At 49.3% G+C, this 12,544-nt stretch overlaps 2 protein-coding genes across 2 annotated transcripts in view; one reads left to right on the top strand and one right to left on the bottom strand.

The window, feature by feature from the left end:
* Positions 1-297: 297 nt before the first annotated feature.
* PIH1D1 (PIH1 domain containing 1) lies at positions 298-8,338 on the bottom strand. Its single transcript, XM_033170469.1, has 10 exons — positions 8,239-8,338; positions 6,886-6,990; positions 6,048-6,114; positions 4,900-5,085; positions 3,753-3,814; positions 2,614-2,698; positions 2,293-2,389; positions 1,386-1,436; positions 572-662; positions 298-453 (listed from the first exon to the last, which is right to left on the bottom strand). Exons 2-10 carry the CDS (start codon positions 6,970-6,972, stop codon positions 304-306), a joined length of 876 nt encoding a protein of 291 aa, XP_033026360.1. The 5' UTR covers positions 6,973-6,990; positions 8,239-8,338; the 3' UTR covers positions 298-303.
* Positions 8,339-9,461: 1,123 nt separating this feature from the next.
* Positions 9,462-12,544, top strand: part of ALDH16A1 (aldehyde dehydrogenase 16 family member A1) — a 45,046-nt gene continuing 41,963 nt past the window's right edge. The window contains exons 1-2 of the mRNA XM_033169207.1: positions 9,462-9,611; positions 10,938-11,712. Coding sequence (XP_033025098.1) covers positions 9,495-9,611; positions 10,938-11,712 — 892 coding nt within the window. The 5' untranslated portion in view covers positions 9,462-9,494. The remainder of the gene's footprint in view (positions 9,612-10,937; positions 11,713-12,544) is intronic.

The following is a 12,544-nucleotide window of genomic DNA, read 5'->3' on the forward strand; positions in this document are numbered from 1 at the left end:
GGCCTGGGATGCAGCCAAAACAAGGCTTCCTTTAAACTGGAGCGACCACTTTCTTACTATCAGTCTATCGCTGACAAAGGTGATGCCGGTCATCTGATACCGGCCTGTAGCACCTCATCACATTGTCAAAGGCACTAACAACTTAGACCTTTCCTTCAAAGGCCCGCATTTAACAAAGGAAAGGGAAGCTTCTTCAGAGCTAAAGATCTTACCCTCTGTGAAAAAACGACGGCAGGTGTGGTTCGGAAGGAGGGAGAAGATTTCTGCAAGTCTCACTCTCTCTCTCTCTCTCTCTCGTCCTAGTTACTCACCTTTGTCCTCTGTGGAACTGGGCCCCACTCTCCTCGGAACAATGCTGTAGGGGATGAAGACGTCCAAATGGTAGAGCTGGGGGTGTCCCTTTAACACAATGCGGTCCTCTCCCAGGTCCAGCTCGAGAGATCTTACTGAGGTCTGATTAGGGTGGGAGAACAAAGAAACACTGAAAAAAAATACAATTTTATTGCTATTTCCCCTGCTTGGGGACCAGAGCACCCAAGACACCCACCCTACAAACTGCATGCCAAATTACCATTTTTGGGAGGCTGATTTTCGCGACCAGGCGGTCAGCGTGGCTGATAGATGGCTCAGCAACTATGGTGAATTCAGGAACTGTGGCCGAGCTACAGAATGAAGCATAACGGAATCAGCAAGGGAGAAGGGGGGGAGAGGGGGGTGTCATGATAAAAAACACTCAGTTGGAATCAGATATTGCCAACTCATAAAAACAGGGATAGGCAACATGTTAACAGATTAAGGGGCCAAGTCAGAAATGGAACTGTGGGCTTCTGACACCACATATCCTGCCCGATCTAACTTAACTTTATTTAATTCCAGTTACGGGAATTAACTGCTACTGGAAAGAATTTTCGATTTTGTTTTATTTAATTCATTAGACATACAACCTGCACTAAGGGTGGCTGACGACAGAGTCCTACTCTGGCCACTATCAGCCAGTTTAAATAAACTCGCTTTATTGTACTTCTGGGAGATGCAAAGGCTAGGGCTTTGCCAAGTCTCCAAAGGGAAGAAAACTCCAATGCTTAAAGGCAGCTATTCAGAATGCCTCTCTGTGTGTGCTTGCAGACCCAATTTGACACCCAGGTAGTGTTCTCAAGACATCACTCCTTGTTGCTCTTAAATGCCCGGTACACAGAGCAGTCTAGAGGGCTTTCTTGGGCTTGTACTAGTGGCAGTTTCTGGCCAGTCTTCAGAGGACCGCAATGCATTGCACCAGTCCAACCTATCATAGCAGACCATATTTGAGATCACGGGTCATTCCATTCCTCCATTACCCTGATCCCCATCCTCATTGTACAGTCCCTCCCATCCTAACCACACCGTACCTTTGTGACGCTGATGGCTGCAAAAGGTTCCTGCTTTCCTCCTTGACTTGGCTGCAGAAAGAGACACAGATGCCTTGTAAAAATGAAGAAGGAAGTATTGATCTGACTACTGCAGTTGTACCAAGTCCCCATTCAAGTCTGGGCCAACAGCTCTCTCTCTGCTCTGCCCAGAGTCCCAAACACCTCTAACAGGCCTCAGAGATTGGTTCCTGCTTCAACTGACAATATGTACTTCTATACCGTAGAATGCTAACAACTGAAATGACACAATTCTCCCTCTGCCACCCCTCATGTGTTACGAGCCCCTCCCGTGCTAGCATTTCCATATAGCAGCCGCCCACTGGTGCGCCATTCTGGAAAGATCTCCTAGCTCCACCACCCTCAACTTGGACTCCAGCTCCCATCAGCCCCAGCCAACATGGCCAATAGTTAAGGATGATGGGAACTGTAGCCTAACAGCATCTAGAGGGCACCAGGTTGGGGAAGACTCTCCTAACACATCCAGATGGTCCAGTGTCAGCTGGTGACTCTCACGCTCAGAGGAGAAGGATGAGCTTACCTCAGTTCCTGGATGCATGCACACGAAAGCTCATACCAAGAACAAACTCAGTTGGTCTCTCAGTTCCTGGATGTTAGCTATGCTAGTCTGTCGCAGAAAAATGAAGTGTCTTGGGGCCTCTGAAGGTTTAACTAATTTTGCAGGGCATTGTTTTGTGCACTAGAGCCCATTTCACCAGATGCATGATGTGTATCATCCCAATTTAGCAGCACCCTCTTGGGTATTAAGATGAGCCGAGGGGGACCCCTCTTGGTAGTCCCACCACTCTCAGAGGTCCAGGTGGAAGGGCTCCTGGTAGAAGACCTTCTGTGTGGCATTCCCCTAAGTTGTGGGATTTCGCCAGCGTACCTGCTATCCATCTCTTGGATGAAAGGCTTGGATTTGGTGCGGATGGTCTGCTCGGCTATGGAGCCCATAAACTTCCTGTTCTTCAGAATCCGCCATTCTGGAAAGGGGCACAAGCAGCCTTGTTAGCTCGGCTGCAGGGGCAAAAGGCTCTGGCCCAGCCCCAAAGGGATGGAAGCACCCAGAACCGATGTTAGAAGTCTCCCGAACCAAGGTTGCTTTTCTTTCAAGTGTATGGTTCCCCCCCCCCCACAAGGAAGGGAAATGTTACCTCAGGATTGGCCCAAAGAGGGGCCTGTGGCCTCCCGGCAGCAACACCCGTACCTTGGTTGTTGACATCCATCTTGTATTTCTCCGACAATCCTTCCATGGCGATCGTGATGAAGAACTCTTTGAGGAAGTGGTTGTTCTTGAGGCAGCGAGAGAAAACAGAGAGATGGGGGTGGGGAGAAGGTTAGGTTAGGTTCCCTTTTCTCAGCACATGGGTTACTCCACAATGAAGTAGCTGCCACCCAGCTGCATGCATGTGCATGAAGTCCCAAGCCCTTCGTGATTATGAAAATAAGAAGTCCAGCTGAATTGGGCCACAAGCCCACCTAGTCCAGCTCACGACAGCTATGGGAAGCCCTCAACCAAGGCCCAATATAACAGCGCTCACCACTTGTGATTCCTGGAAACCGATATTCAGACACATAGGCCTACCCATTTGGGGAGATGGTGCAGAAGAAGGATGCACCCATTCATGGCATTAGCAACCAAAGATACACCAAAGAGGCTCACCTGCCTACCTTGCAAAGGTGCTGGAGTAAGGTTACTAGATTTTTTTCAATGAATCCAGGGAACGTCAATGGATTTTCTATGGGGTAACGGTAAAGGTAAAGGTACCCCTGGCCGTTAGGTCCAGTCACTGACGACTCTGGGGTTGTGGCGCTCATCTTGTTTTACAGGCCGAGGGAGCCAGCGTTTGTCCGCAGACAGCTTCCAGGTCATGTGGCCAGCCTGACTAAGCTGCTTCTGGCGAAACCAGAGCAGTGCATGGAAACGCCATTTACCTTCCTGCCGGAGCGGTCCCTATTTATCTACTTGCACTTTGACGTGCTTTCGAACTGATAGGTGGGCAGGAGCTGGGACCGAACGACGGGAGCTCACCCCGTCGCGGGGATTCGAACCGCCGACCTTCTGATCAGCAAGCCCTAGGCTCTGTGGTTTAGACCACAGCGCCACCCGCTGGGGACTGATTTGTAAATCCGGGGACTGCCCCCAGGAAATGGAGACACCTGGAAACCTTATGCCCCTGTCTCCCAACATCATTCCCCCCCCCAACTCTGGCGCAGCAAACAGCATCCCGGTGGTTTTGGGAAAGAGAGGTTCCTGCCTGCCATGGACACAGCAGGAATTCTGCCCCCGAGAGGTACAGGAAGCCGTTTGGGATGCAAAGGTTCCCTTTCAAAAAGGCAACTCACCTCCATCTTGTTGTAAAAGGTGGTGCTGATGGAGACGTCATACACGGTGCAAGCATTCCCACCTGGGAAAGAAGAAAGAAGGGTCAGGCCGCTTCTACAGAAGAGGGGGCTATTCCTAAAACCGACAAGGCAGAAGAAAGGAGCCTTGGTTTCACGGTTGTCCTTCAAGGGCCGAGTCAACACTGCACCACCTCACTTGGGAGACTCTGCTCTTATGCAGAGACATCCCCACGAGGATAAACAAAAAGATCAGGCGTGTTTCTCTCTCTTCAGCCAGGATGGGCACAAAACAATGCTTTCTTAAAAACATTTGAACTTTCCCCCTCCGCCCCAAAGCTGCATTCATCTGCAAGTTTCTATTTCTGTGGGCTACGCAAAAAAAATGGATCATCCACGCAAAAATAAAAAGTGAGAAAGTGCGTTTGGATGGCAAGTGATTCCTAGGCAAAAACGTTCCTCTTTAACCCAGGCCTTTGGTCGATTGTCATCTGATGCCCTTTTAAAATGGGGGGGAAGGATTTGGGGGGGGAAGGGGGTTACTCAGGTGTTTGTTTTTATTTTGATTATGTAGTCTGTGTTTTCATATTGTGATTTTATCCTATGAACTGCCCTGAGATCTGTGGGTATAGAGCAGTATATAAATTCTAAATAAATAAATACAGTATATTCTGGCGTATAAGACTACTTTTTAATCCAGGAAAATCTTCTCAAAAGTCGGGGGTCATCTTATACGCCGGGTGGAAAATCTGTGGTTGAGTATATCTCAAACTCTGTATTTTAACTGGAAAAGTTGGGGGTCGTCTTATACGCCCAGTCGTCTTATATGCCGCAATATACGGGTAAATACTAGGAATGTCCCTCAAATGATGAGAGGGATTGAGCCAGAGAGTAAGGTGACCAAGTTCCTTACTCCTTGTGCCACTTGGACAGCTCTCTCAGGCAGAGCGAGTCCTCGGCCCAACCTCCACTGTGCTGCAGGAATGGTACCGCGGCTCTTCAGCCTGCCTAGACCACACAAACCGAAAAGTCCACCAAGACCTGGCTGGCTCTGTAGCAGTACGTGCTCCATCCTTGGTTTTTCCTTAAGATTTAGCAACTCGTTTCACGGCTAGCCCGTTCTCTCAGCATCAACGAGGCAGATGCTCACTCTTGTCCACTTCCACGTGGGGCTCTCCCAAGCTCATGGGGATCCTGAAGGTGGAGGCGTTCTCCGACTCAATGAGGCAGGCAAGCTCTTCGTTGGTCAGGTCAGGAGGTGGGGGGATGTGGGGAGACCGGCAGATGTTCACGAAGACCTTCTCGCCGGAACTTGTGTGGGTTTTAAGACAGAATCCTGGGGAGGATGAGAGAAGCGAGTCATAGATTTGCAGTTACAGGTGGGTAGCCGTGTTGGTCTGCCATAGTCAAAACAAAATCGAAAGTTCTTTCTAGTAGCACCTTAGAGACCAACTGAGTTTGTTCCTGGTATGAGCTTTCGTGTGCATGCACACTTCTTCGTATCTGAAGAAGTGTGCATGCACACGAAAGCTCATACCAGGAACAAACTCAGTTGGTCTCTAAGGTGCTACTAGAAAGAACTTTCGATTTTGTATAGATTTGCAGGTTTCTCTAAGCAACTAGGGAATCTGTTTGTGCTGGACATGGACCACTTTTACTTTGTGTCCTCATTCCACCTCTAACATCGACCCCACTGCCCTGTAATCCCAAGATCTCTGCTTTTCTGGTTCTATGAGACAGGAAGAAAAGCTTCTCTCTCTATTCTCTCTAAATCATATATAATTGTATACACCTCTACCATCTCCCTGCTTTCTTACCCTTCCTCTCTAAACTAGAAAGCCCCAAATGTCACACCCTTTCCTTAAAGGGGAGTTGGGTCTACCCCTTTGATAATTTTGATTGGCTTGATCTAAACTTTTCTCAACTCTACAATATCCTTTTTGAGATGAGGTAGCCAGATAAATACCACATATGTACATAATAGTCCAAGTGTGGTCACACCACAGATTTGCATAATGGCATTATGATATTGACACGTTTTATTGTCAATTCCTTTCCTAATGATCCCCAGTGTGGCATTTGCCTTCTCCATCAAGCTACCCACTATGACCCCACCATCTCGTCCTGGTTAGTCACCCCATGAGCTGATATGTGAAATTTTGATTACTATTTCTTTGCACCCCAGCGTGCATCACTTTGCCCTTGTTTGTAATCAAATGCATTTGACTGCCCAAGCATACATCCAGTTTAGAAAAAAAAATCCATTTAGAAATCTTCACAACCCCTTTTGTTCTTTACCTGGGAGCGGACGGATAGGCTTGGATTCTGCCGGAGAGGGCACGGAGCTCTGGATTTTCTGGGTTGCCTAAGAGGTAGAGATAAATTTATCACACAGCTACACAACTCAGACTTTAGGGAAGTTTTTAACATTTGATGTTTTATTGTGCTTTTAATATTCTGTTGGGAGCTGCCCAGAGTGGCTGGGGAAACCCAGCCAGATGGGTGCAATATAAACAAACAAACAAACAAATTATTAGTAGTAGTACTTAAACCAATCCCATTTCTTTCCGAGATGAAAGGCTGCAGCCTCTTATGTCTGGAATTAGACATTCCAAGAGCCCCATGTCCTTCCCTGATCCCAACCCTTCATGTCACATTCAGCAACATTCAACCCAAAAGGTCTTTTCACTTTGTGTTTCTCAGGTCAGCTTCACTGAACTCCATTATAAATTTGAAGCAGTATTATACCACTTCAAACAGTCACGGCTTCCCCAAAACAATCCTTGGAACTGTAGTTTGTTAAGGGATGCTGAGAGTTGTTAGGCGACACCCCCCCCCCTTTCCCTCACAAAGCTACAATTCTGAGTTCCCCGGGAATAAGAGCTGGTTATTAAATCACCTGAGAATTGTAGCTCCATGAGGGGAATAGAGGTCTCCTAACAACTCTCAGTAACCTTAACAGGCTATACCTGTACTTCCCAGGATTCTTGAGGGGGGGGGACCATGGCTGTTTAATGTGGTGTGAAACAGCTTTAAATGCATAGTGCAGATGGGGCCTAGAAGAGAGTCCATCAGCTACACATGGTCCCCGCTCCTCATTTTTTCCTCCCCCCCCCCTCCAGGCCTTCATGCAGACCTGGAGTAGAAGACGTCGGAACTCCTCCTCTTCCTCCTCCTCCTGCAGCTCGGCTGATAACAGGGATGTGTCGGCTACAGATGCCATGGTGGTGCCAGTCGGACCCTGCAGAGGTTAATATTTATATTTTATAAAGGTGATTTCAGTTTAAAAAATTAAAGTGATACAGAAAAAGCAATATACGATATACCTTCTTGTATAAATTGGTATAGTGTTATTGTCCTAGAGCTTATGTAAATGCTAATAGTTTACAGTACTGCATTTTGTATAAACTCATTCCAAATGTTATCATGTTTATCCATACAGAGTCTGCGCCTGTAAGCAGTTCCGTTCATAAACTGCCAGTGATATCATATCATCAGTCCATTGATTGAAGGGTATCATATATTTTATTCCCCCCAACTAATAATAATAAGAAGAAGAAGAATTTATTATTTATACCCCGCCCATCTGGCTGGGTTTCCCCAGCCACTCTGGGAAGCTTCCAACAAAACATTAAAATGCAATAATCTATTAAACATTAAAAGCCTCCCTAAACAAGGCTACTTTCAGATGTCTTCTAAAAGTCTGATAGTTGTTTTTCTCTTTGAGATCTGGTGGGAAGGCGTTCCACAGGACGGGTGCCACTACCGAGAAGGCCCTCAATAGCAATCTCTTGGCCACCACTAGAGCACGGAAAAACCATTTCCGTTGTCCCGTTGATAATTTCCATACTGCAGGCATATAATTCAATAAAATATTCTAGGCTGAAAGACTTAACTTTTAAGATTTAACGTTAACACACAACCTAAACCAAAATCAAGCCCCAAGGATCCCAACTCACTGCTCCCCACACTAGAGACTTGCTACACCCTCCCTCCAAGGAGACCAGCGCAAGGAGACGACGCTTTCTTTCTCAACTCTCCACTTCATCCTCACGACAACCCCGTGAAGTAGGGCTACCACGGCTACTTGGCCGAAGCCGGGTTTGAACCCAAGCTCGTGAAATCTCAGCTTCACACTTTGCTGTCTCCAAAAAACGAAAACAAAGGGGGGGGGGCTTTTAAGATCTCTGCTTCCAGGAATCAAGATCCCACACCTGCCTCTGCCAATTCGAACTTCCTTTCTAATCAATGCATCAAACTTCCGTTGCTGCTATGGCAGCGACTCCCGACCTTAGCTGTACTGACTAACGAGAAAAGGACGGAAGGAAATAGTGTCTAATGGTTACAGCAAAGGACTGGAAGTGCGGGGGGGGGATACGTGCCTCTCTCTACTCCCTGAACTTTAATGCCACTCCCTTTCCCGCGTCCCAGGCACATGATCTATAAACAATGACATTTAAAAAATCATAGCTTCCAGGTCCATGTTTACCTTGGTATCGTATATAGTTTATATATCTGTCTCTCGTCGGTTCCGCCGCTAATGAAGCGACGACACGCGCGGATGCCAGCAGGTTCGCTTTGCGGAGAAGCGGGACCGGAAGTCGAGTTCTCTTTGCCTCTTTCTCATAGGCTTCTTATCTCTGCGTTCTGTATCGAGGATGCAGGAACTCCATAGAGTTAAGGACGCGAGGGCAGGTAAATGTTAGACTAGCATCTCAAACATCCGGTTAGATTCGGAGTTTTCCTTTGGATTAAAGCTGGGCTGGGCGCGCTATTAAACAAGAGTGAGCTTTTGGTGTCATGGAAGAGCAGCAATTTGTTGTTGCATTTAATTTATTTCGTTTTAATGTAAATACTGGGGGGAGGGGGTTTATTTCCTTAAATGCTGTTTAATGTCAAAATAGGCTTCTAAAAGGTTGGGTGAAATTTGGGGGGGGGGGCAATGCAAGCATTTTAATACTGTATAAAACACCATTTATATAACAAACCAGATTCTTCAACTATACCAATAGCCAGGCTTTGGTATATGTTCCTAAGTATTTATGTAAGAATCTTAGACTACATTGCAGGCTTGTCATAACTCCTCTCTATCTCTCAGCTCCTCCCCTGTAACCTGCAGTGTTGAGATAATAAAGGTTAAATCCTAAACACACTTACCAGGGAGTACCGGTAATATCAATCGCATGCATTATTAGATTGCTCTGTAAGGCTGAGCTCTGATTTTTCTTCTCTTTTGGGGGGTTGGGGTGGGGTTAGGCAATAGCCTCTGGCCAATCAATCACATTCGCGCCAAAATCCTGGATTTCGCTGTTGATTCCAATGGGTAGTTTATATTTATATTTATAATCCCAACTAACAAAATAGCTTTCAAAAGTAACCAAGAATATACAGACTCAATGTTGGAGGCTTTTCCTTGTTATGCATTTCATTTTGTTGTAAACAAAATTAAAAGTAACCAGGAAGCCTCGTCTGTAGTCATGAAAGGTTTATTAGAATACTTTTTTTCAAAAAGGTTATACAGTACTGTAATGGCCTTTTCTCTCAATTTTTCTAGCTCTGCGACAGCAATATACACCTCTTCCTTCCCCATCTCTATGGTGTCAATGCGTTCCTTCTCTCCACCTCCCAGTCTCTATGGAAGCCAGGAGTCCGGAAGTGCCTCCCTAAAGGGGGCGGGTTACTGGATGTTAAGCCCGGCTGGGGTTCATTCCAACTGTCAAGGGGGAAGCAGCCAAATTAGTGCCCATGGCTGGCTCAGCAGCAGCAGCGGGAGGCGGCGGCAGGCGTGGGGCCCCTTCAGTGCCCGATATCTACAGCTCCATGGAGTATGGGCCTGTCCCAGAGGGGACTGGGGCAGCCCAGGTAAGGGAAACAGGCTGGGAGGCGCCCCCCCCGGACTCCTGGGTCCCCGGAGAGCGCGGGAGAGGGATTCAGTGGGGGTTAGGAATTCAGGGAGATATTGGAAGAGGAGAAAAGTGTGGCTCTAAGTGGGATTTCTTTTCTTAAAAAGCAAAGGCTATTTAGTAAGCAGGGCAAATTGCAGCAAATTGAAGGAGTAAATTGCAAAGAGAAGGGTCTAGGTCTAGGAGAAGGTCTGCCTTCCTTCCCCAGAGCCAACTGCCCTTTGCCCTGGTCTTTACCCGTCTCTTCCCCGCCACTCTCCAACCCTGACCTTCGCTCCTCTGCTGAGCCAGCGGTCTCTGCTGGCTGGACTTGCCGCCTCTTACTTGAGTGTCATTGTCATTGACCACCTGAACTCTAAAGGTCTCCCCTCTTCCCTCCACGGTGGCACGTTTCAACTCTTATTATTTAAGTCTGCATTTAGGAAAAGGGACGCGTAAGAACTTGCGCACGCTGCAACGTCAGCTCTAACTAATAGAGCTGGGATCCCCTGTTGAACCCAAGAGTCCGGCCGATCCTTGCTGCAACGCACAAAACACCCTTAGAATGGGAAGCAAAGTCTCGCCCGTGCTCGAATCCTGGCAAAGCTCCCGCTTCGCTCCTTTCTCGCTCTCTCGCCTCGCCTCGCCTGAATGTAAATGCACGTCTGCATTCCAACCCCGTGTAGGACATCCTCTCCGCCCCTTAAGAGAACACAGGAACTGGGGGGTTCTGCTGCGGATATGCAAGCTCCAAGCCATGCTTTTCTTGTTACTTTGCTGGGCTGCAGCTAGACTAGTTATCCTTGGAAGAAGGGGGGGGGGCAGCCCTTGCCGTGCAGGGATCTGCTGCGTTGAATGAGCAGAGCGCCCAAAGGAGGCGAGGTAGACGAAGCTGCGCTCTGGGTTCCCCGGGAGGTCCAGCGCCTCGCTCTCTGCTTCGCGGGGGCAAAGAGAGGTTCTCTCACAATAGGCGTGGCCAAGCAGCCCGATTTGAATCAGGGTCATATGCATACTGCGCGCCCATTGGCCAGCGCGCCCGTGGTAAGTCCCACCTCGGGTTACGTGCTACCGCGGAGGTACCCGCCCCTCTTACTCCGCCTCGCTCGGTCTTCTGGGTTAGGGAGGGGGCTGTATCCCAGGGTGCACCGGGGTTAGGCTCCTAATTAAACCGAGCTGGGGGGACCCCCTATTTCATTTTATTATATGGTTGCTATTATTATTTTATTATTATAATTATTATAATCGCCGGCCCTTTCCCATCCCGGGCATGTCCTCGCCTTCCCCTTCTTCTTTCCTGGGCCCCAAAAGCGCGGATCGCCCCAAAGTGCCCCGCACCCGGGCAGCCACTTGGAGCCACCGGGAGACGCTGGATTTCCTCGCCCTGTGGGGGGAGGAAGGGATCCAGGCGCAGCTGAACCGCTGCCACCGGAATGCCGACGTCTACCAGTGGATCTCGGAGCGGATGGCGGAGAAAGGCTATTTCCGCGACGAGGACCAGTGCCGGACCAAAGGCAAAGACCTGAAGAAGAGTTACAAGCAAGCCAAGCTGCAGGACGGCATCGCCCGGCAGAGGTGCCGCTTCTTCCACGAACTCGACGCCATCCTGGGCAGCGGCGGGAGCAGCAGCAACGGAGGGGGCGGAGGCGCGGCGCCTTGGTGCCAGGTGGTGATCAAAGAGGAAAGCGACCCCGAGCTCGACCCCGAGCTCCACGAGGACGAGTACGCGTGGACCCAGGTGTCCGTGACCGACGGCAGCGACGTGGATCCGCAGGGCGAGCCTTCCTCCTCTGCAGTAGCGGCCGTCGCCTCGTCGTCGTCCTCCTCCCAAGCAGGGGTCGGGGGTTTGCTCCACTCCGAGGACCCGACCCTCCACCACCAGCACCACGTGGCAGGCGGGATCGTCAAAGAGGAGAAAAGTCCCGGGAGAGAAGAGAGCGGCCTCCGGGGCGGAGGGGGAGCCTACCTCTACGGCCAGGAGGACGCCCACGTGGAGACCCCCGTCGGGGCGGACGAGCCTCTCCTTCGCCGGGAGAGCCGGGCGCACTTGGAGGCTCCTTGGAGACCAGGGCTGAACCGGAGAGGTGAGTGGAGCGAGAGGTGGAGTTTTTGGATGGGAGGAGGAGGAGGAATATATGTGACACACGATTTTATATATACAGTAGATCCCATGCCGCGTCTCCGGAGAACCCAGGAGTTCTGGTCCTCAGCCCTTTTCTATCCGGCCCTCCCCTGGTGCTGCAGCCCTGATGCCCAGGTTGTCAGAATGTTTGCCTTGCGCTCTGTTCCTAATGACACTGAAGCCAGGAATTCTGTCTCTCATAGCTTCCCCACATTTCCACTCCCAAGGTTTCCCCAATAAATGACTTCTTTCTACCTGGCCACGCTCCCTTTTCCTGCACCCACCTTCCCAATGTGGCATCCCTGCTAAACCCACTTCGTACTGGAGAACCCAGGAAATCTTGGCAGCTTCATTCCCACCCACCACCCTTTCCTGACAGTAATAGAGCCCAGGAGTCCGGGCTCTTTGATGCATGCATGTTCTCTGATTATCTGGCTTGACACTATTGGCCAACTCTACCTTTCTTGAGGTAAAGGTAAAGCCACTCAGGATTCTGGGGTAGCTCTTTCCAAAAACACTACATCCCTTTCCTAAGGCTCCTAAGCAGTCCTTCTTTCACCTTCCTGCTGACAACTGCTAGGCATCACCACCTTCCAGGATGCCCATGATTTCTGTCTGGCTTTCAAACTCCCTCCTTTCCGTGGGCACTGAGTTGCCTTAAGACATGGTCATTCATCTGCTCTGCATGCAGAAGGTCCCAGGTTTGGTCCCCAGCATCTCCAGGTAATGCTGGAAGGACTGATAATGACAGGTAATGCTGGGAGGACTTCTGCCTGATAACCTGGAGAGCTACT

Source organism: Lacerta agilis, chromosome 14 (assembly GCF_009819535.1).
Source record: "Lacerta agilis isolate rLacAgi1 chromosome 14, rLacAgi1.pri, whole genome shotgun sequence".
Taxonomy (NCBI): domain Eukaryota; kingdom Metazoa; phylum Chordata; class Lepidosauria; order Squamata; family Lacertidae; genus Lacerta; species Lacerta agilis.

What these genes read in the sequence shown, in the direction of transcription:
- PIH1D1 (XM_033170469.1), bottom strand. Translation starts at nt 6,972, where the DNA reads ATGGCATCTGTAGCCGACACATCCCTGTTATCAGCCGAGCTGCAGGAG. An exon ending in CCACGTGGAAGTGGACAAGA is followed by an intron (nt 3,815 to 4,899) that starts GTGAGCATCTGC and finishes CTTCTTTCCCAG; the next exon opens with GTGGGAATGCTTGCACCGTG. An exon ending in CCTTTTACAACAAGATGGAG is followed by an intron (nt 2,699 to 3,752) that starts GTGAGTTGCCTT and finishes CGCTGCCTCAAG; the next exon opens with AACAACCACTTCCTCAAAGA.